The sequence below is a fragment of the Vipera berus genome (assembly GCF_964194415.1).
Source record: "Vipera berus genome assembly, chromosome: 9".
Lineage (NCBI taxonomy): Eukaryota > Metazoa > Chordata > Lepidosauria > Squamata > Viperidae > Vipera > Vipera berus.
In genome coordinates, this window is record NC_138212.1 from 99601 (window position 1) to 105669 (window position 6069).

The window sequence follows — 6069 nt, forward strand, 5'->3', positions numbered from 1 at the left end:
TAGAGCCTTGGTGGAGCAGTGGGCTAATACCTCCTTAAGTAACACCAGCTGCCTGCAATTAGTGCAGGTTCGCGTCCCACCAGGCTCAAGGTTGACTCAGCCTTCCATCCTTCCGAGGTAGGTAAAATGAGGACCCAGATTGTTGGGGGCAATTAAGCTGACTTTGTAATAATGCCGCTTGGGGGTGTGTGTGAAAGCCCTAATAAGCAGGCATATACATAGAATGAAGGCTACTGCTAAGCTTGTAAGCCGCCCTGAGTCTTCGGAGAAGGGCGGGATATAAATGGAATTAAAATAAAAAATATCGTCTCTTCTACCTTCTCCAAGGCTGGGGCCCCCTGCTCTCTCTCCCCCCACCCCCACTGTTTAAAGGGGATATTGTGGGGAAATCATTGCCAGAAAGACTTGGTAACCAAAGAAGTTTTTATTTGGGCTAAGTTGGGAAAAGACATTATGAGGGGTGACGGTTCAGGAAGGGAATCCATAACTGAAGACCCATCTCCCAAGTCCACATATTTCAGGATGGGAGGTTGGGGGCCAGGCACTCTACCACCCCACTTCCCTTTATGCCATTGAAGAAGAAGAAATTGTTGAGGGGAGGGTCCCGTTGCGAGAGAGCCTAGGAATAAGATAAAGTATAGGCAGTACAAGACAGGCCTGGAGGCAGCAAGATTCCCCACCCTTTGTGCCTGCCTGTCTGCCAGCAAAGATCCTCCATGCCTCTCATTAGGAAGCTCTGCAGAGCAAAAGGGCTTACTTCACCAGTCTTTCAGTCCATCCCATCTCCAAGCTGTGGTGTGTGTGTGTGCCTTTGTGAAGCGGCAGGCAAACAAAGCCTTGGTTTGGGAGATGCCTTTCCCAGGAAAGACTCCCTGGGGGGGGGCAGAAAACCTACCTTGACAGCCTCCTGGCTCAGCACCCCTCCAACCACAGCACAAACAGGAGCCATTTCTGAGAAGCAGCTGTGGATAACAGCAAAGAAGGAAAAGTCAGGCAGGGGCACAAGGCTTGTTGCTTGCAGGAAAGAGTGCCTGAGCCATCATCTAAGCTCCTCCTGCACTGGATGTGCAGATGAGGCAGCCCCACACCAGCCGGAAGAGGTGTTCAGATAGTTCTGCTAAGGGTATCCCCTCCTGGCCTACTCAAAGGGAGGCCACATCGTTTTCTGCATTGGATCAGCTGGCAGGAACTGATGACGGCAGGTGAGCAGAGAGGGGAGAGGGATTTCCCCTGCCACTAAAGCAGACCCTCGTTCCAGAAACAAAGCGGCTATGGCCACCTTCTTCCCTCCAAGAAACTCCCAGCCATCATCCATCTCACAGAAGGCCTAAAGAGGAAATTGAGGCCAGCACCAGCATCGCCATCCGTTGGCTGCTGGGCCCCACCAAGGGGAACTGTTCCTGTTTGGTGGCTGGCACACAGCATCCTGAGCCAGTTTTTCTCCGGGATGTCCATCCACTGCCAAGTCCATATTTTGCTGTTTGGTCCAAAGCCCGGGGGGGGGGGGCCGCTGAAGACCCGCGGGAAGGCTGGCCCCCTAATCTGGTCAAAGGTAGAACAGAGGGCCTTGCCTGGCAAAGTCATCAGCAATCAGGTCAGTTCCAACATCCAAAGAGGCCAGCACATCCAAGCGCATCTGGCGGAGCGCCTCTGCATCCTCCAGGTAACTCTGTGGGGAAGGGTCTCGCCCCTTTTCTATCCGGAACTTGAAAAGCACTGCAAGAGGAAGAGACCACAAATAGTCTGCAGCGTGCCCAGAAGTATGTGAGACTGGCAACACACCCAACTCCCCCCTTATTTGGGGCTGCTCATCTCTGCTCCCCTTGACCTGTTGAGAACCACTGCTAGTAAGGCAGTGACTGCTTCGGGCCACGATCCACAGTCCATCCGGACCATCTCCACACTCATTGAGTCAATCTACAGCATATACACGAAAACATGTTTCCCGCCCTGACCCCTTCTGACATTCTTCTTCCCCAAAGGAGTGACCCAAAACACAACCAATGATCCTCCTCCCTCTGAAAGAGGACCTGCAGATGACAGCAAACTGCTGTGACTGAAGAACGAAGAGAAACCGGAACGAAAAGCCAGTTTGGTCTAGTGATTAAGGCACCAGGCTAGAAAACCAGGAGGCTGCTAGTTCGAGTTCTGCCTTAGGCAAGGAAGCCACCAATAAAGGAGAAAATGTATAGCTTAGTATTGAAGTGAGGGGTCCCTTGCTGCTCTCTGAGCTGAGTTGTTTTCTTGCAGACATTTCAGGACCAAACTAGATAACATCATCAGTACTAGTGAAAGCATAAAAGCCGGCTGTGTGACTATGGACCAGTCACTCTCTCACCCCAACCCACCTCACAGGGTTGTTGTTCTGGGGAAATAGGAGGAGGGAGAAGTATTAGATATGTTCAGTGCTTTGAGATACTTATACAAATATTAAATCGGAATAAAAAAAACCTTTAAAAAAGGCACATAATTTGTTTCCTCATTTAACCAAGTAAGAGAGGAGACTGCTGCCTTTCCAAACCAAAATGCCCATGGCGAGAATTGGATACAAAGCACCAGTTTAATCTGGGTAGCTTCAGAGTCTTCTCTGGCCACCTGAACCAAGTTTTGGGTACACCTGAGGCTTTAGGTTCCAGCTGCTAGGGGAGGGAAACTGGGGCAGCCCGCCTTCTAAAGCCAGGTGAAAAGTGCACCCCTCCATCTCCGTCTCCGGAGAGGAGGGAGGGGCCGTTGCGCTTTCCATGAACGCCTGGCCTGTTCTAGGGCCAATTCCCAGGGCTCTTTGCTTCAGCTCATGTCCGCTTCTCCCTTGGACCACAAGGAGCTCACATGCCCATCAGTTGGAGTTTCCTCCATTGTCTGGTCTGGCCAGGAATCACATGACCTGAAGGAACACTCGCCTCCTGACCTGCTGTCCCATTGCCAGGCCAGATCCCAGCACAGGCTTCCATCTCAGCTGCATCTCTCACCTTGCAGCAGGAAGTAATCTGGGGCAGTCCGCTTCAGGGCTGCCTTGGCCCCTTCGCTGCTCCAGCTGAGAGTCAGGGCATCTTTTAGGAGGCAAAAATGAGCGTGCTGGGGGAAAGAAAAGGGCAGTGAGGCAACAGAGGCATTCAAATCGCTTCACTTAACCTGCCAAATGCTTTTCCACAGGTACCTTCCCAGAAACTGCAGGGAGCTAGTAGAACTATGGAGATGCACCATGATACAGGAGTTAAGATTTTAACTCTGCTTTACTGCACAACTTGTCCAACTTTCTGCATCATTTGCTCTTTCAAGCAGGCGGACAACTTGTTCACAGGCAGCTCCAGTGAAGGGCAAGCTATAAAGTGAAGGGAGGATTCTGGAAGTTGCCAAGGTGGTCTCATCTGCCAGAAGGAGATGGGGCAGTGGCGGCCCCTCCTCAGGGCAGATCCCCAGCCCTTTCTAGCAAATAGAAATGGATGAATGGCAGATGCAGATGTACGGGTGCTCCCTCCTTGGGACCCACAGTTGAAATACAAGATCACCAAGCATTCAGTAGAATAAAGGTATCCAAATAACCAGTAGAAGATCCTGCTGGATATTTTTCATTCTACTATTAAACAGAAACCAGTTTTCTACAATCCATTCAGAGTGATGATATATTGTTCTAAATAATTGGGGCCAGAAATTTGGAGGCTTCAACTAGAGAAACCTCAGAAACCACCAGGGGCTGGTAGCACCTCATTGGAGGGATGTCTTCAAACTCTTTTGAGGGGCGGGGGGAGTACTGAGAGTTACAACTGCCATCTGTAATTTTTCAGAGGTTAACCGGGGTATTCACTCTGCAATTCTATTCTTCTCATGGAACCACATCTGCTATTCTATGTTGACCCAAGCTCACTCCAGCACAGAAGCCCAAATGCATAAAACCATGGTTCTCAATTGGACAAATGCACTCAAGTGCATTTTTGCACTTTCCATTTCAACCCTTAAGTCCAGGCAGTCCTTGGTGTTAATGCAAGTTTGACTGATAGATCAACCTAGAATGCCAAGCCATGACCAGCTGAGGAATAAACAGAACAGTATAACAAGCTGCCACGTGAAGTGGAGAGTTCTCCTTTGCAGGTGTTGGAGATGTTTTAGATCATGTACTGTGCAGGGGGCTAGACTGGTTGACCTTCTCAGGTCCCTGAAAGGTAAAAAATGCTGGGAGGCCAAGCAAACAGTTAAAATCTGCAATACAAGAGTAGGTTGCCTGACGGGACTCTCAGCTGTAGGGAGTCCGTTTACAGCTTGGCTATGAAATGCATAAAACTTTCTATACCATAAACAGAAGTAAAACAGGCTCTGAAAGAAGCAGCCAAATGGTCAAGATTTCCTGAAGCAAGCCCACCTCCCCATCTTTTATGCTCCACAGACACAAACTTCACCCACACACCTTCTTCACCAGGGTTGTCTCTGCAACATCCAGCTTGGCTTTCTTTGCATCAGAGCCCCCCTGCCCTTCCTGGCTGGCTTTGGTAGCTTTTGCCTTTTCTCTGTAAAGCAGAGCGAGGGAAGAGAGCAGGGAGGTTAATATAAGTTTCCACCCCTCATTTCAGCCAGAATGACACCCATTTCCCTTCTTGTCTTTCAATACAGATGCCCAAGAGGCACTTGGACCCATAGCCATCATGCACCCCCCAGGATACTGAGCGAGTTATCTCATTCGGCCCCACCGGCTTCATATACAGGTGTCAGCCTCAGATTCCAAGCCAAGAGAAACTCACTCAACAAATTCATGTTCACCCAGGTTGGCAAACATGTAGCCATGATAGCCAAAGACGTCACCAGTGAAAAACTTGATGCCATGTTTGTTGCAGATTTGATCCACCTTCAGGAGGACTTCCTGGGTACAGCATGTCAGGCAGACCTGGAAGATGAAAATCACCAGGAGAGACTTTGTCTCTATGCAAATGACCAAAACAAGCAAACATTAACCCCAGCCCAAGGCAGCTAGCGAAGCCGTAGCTACCTTCTCTTCCCTTGAAGAGAAGATAATTTTTGGGGGGGGGGGGCTTCCTCAGAGAAAGCCATCACTTGCTCACCAAAGCAGGCAGGCAGCCCAACCTCTGCTTACCTCTGAGGCTCCCGGCAGGCTGGTGGAATCGGTGGGCAAAGAGGGCCCTTACGGGCTGAAGCAAGGGGTCAGGGCTGCTACCTCCCTGCTGGGACTCACCACATCAAAGCGAGTAAAGAACTCCTCCGGTTTCTGCTCAATGTTCTCCGGATCTGCTTTCACGTCAACCATGGGATTGAGGTCCTGGACGCGCCCCAGGGACGCCTCCGCTCGGTTCCTTCCCGGGGAGCCGGCGGGAAGCAGGAACTGGCCACGCGCGTCTTCCAGGGACACCTACCGAGAGGAGCCGGCAGGTCGGAGCAGGGGTCGCCGCCCCCTTCCCAGCCCGCCGGGCTCCCTCCACCGGCGCTTCACCGCCGCGGCCGACGGAGCCTCCCCGCGCGCGCCCCGGCCCTCCCTGCTCACTCGGCCGTCCTTCCGGGTCCCCCGGCCGTCCCCAGGGCGGGAGGCCTTTCGGACCCACCTGGCGGTGGTCGAGCAGCGTCAGCGCCTTCACGCCGGCCAGCGCCAGGTTCTTGGCCACCTCCGCGCCCAGACCGCGCAGCCCGGCCACCAGCGCCCGAGAGGCGCGCAGCCTGCGGGACGAAGAGAGGCGCGCGTCAGGGGCGACCCCCGCCCGGCCCTCGCCCCGGCCCGCCCCCCGGCCCGCCCCGCGCTACCGCTTCTGCGCCTCCAGCCCCCAGAGGCGGATCTGTCGGTCGTACTGCGCCGCCTCCTCCTCGCTGATCCCGCCGCCGCCGCCGCCGCCGGGCCGCTCCTTCTCGTCCACCATGGCGCCCGCGCAGCCTCCTCCCCTCGCCGCCTTCCTCCCTTCCCGCCCTGCCGGCTTCTACGCATGGCGGCGAGGGGCGTGGCCCGGCGAGGAGCCGCGCCGCGCCCGCCTTCGAGGGTGACGCGACCACTCGGGCGCGCCCGGCAATTTCCGGCGCCGCTCGGGCGTTTCCGCCGTCGGGCCTGCCCCCACGCTCGCCGCCTCGGGTCGGGTC

The 6069-nt window shown here is 53.9% G+C and overlaps 1 protein-coding gene across 2 annotated transcripts; it reads right to left on the reverse strand.

The window, feature by feature from the left end:
• Positions 1 to 405: 405 nt before the first annotated feature.
• SAE1 (SUMO1 activating enzyme subunit 1) lies at positions 406 to 6040 on the reverse strand. 2 transcript variants are annotated; one of them, XM_081335456.1, is made up of 9 exons: positions 5788 to 6040; positions 5547 to 5658; positions 5183 to 5356; positions 4734 to 4876; positions 4403 to 4502; positions 2970 to 3075; positions 1572 to 1716; positions 896 to 962; positions 406 to 619 (listed from the first exon to the last, which is right to left on the reverse strand). In XM_081335456.1, the coding sequence occupies exons 1-9, from the start codon at positions 5853 to 5855 to the stop codon at positions 518 to 520; spliced, it is 1017 nt and encodes a 338-aa protein (XP_081191582.1). In that variant the 5' UTR covers positions 5856 to 6040; the 3' UTR covers positions 406 to 517. The 2 variants fall into 2 exon arrangements, with proteins under 2 accessions (XP_081191582.1, XP_081191581.1); XM_081335455.1 differs by having other exon boundaries at positions 5743 to 6040.
• Positions 6041 to 6069: the final 29 nt, after the last annotated feature.

Bases quoted from the DNA above. Each gene is read 5' to 3' on its own strand.
- SAE1 (XM_081335455.1), bottom strand. From the start codon at position 5,855: ATGGTGGACGAGAAGGAGCGGCCCGGCGGCGGCGGCGGCGGCGGGATC. The intron at 1,717-2,969 runs GTGAGAGATGCA...TTCCTCTTGCAG, and splicing joins AGATTACTTCCTGCTGCAAG to TGCTTTTCAAGTTCCGGATA. The intron at 963-1,571 runs GCAAGGCCCTCT...TGTTATCCACAG, and splicing joins ATTGCTGATGACTTTGCCAG to CTGCTTCTCAGAAATGGCTC.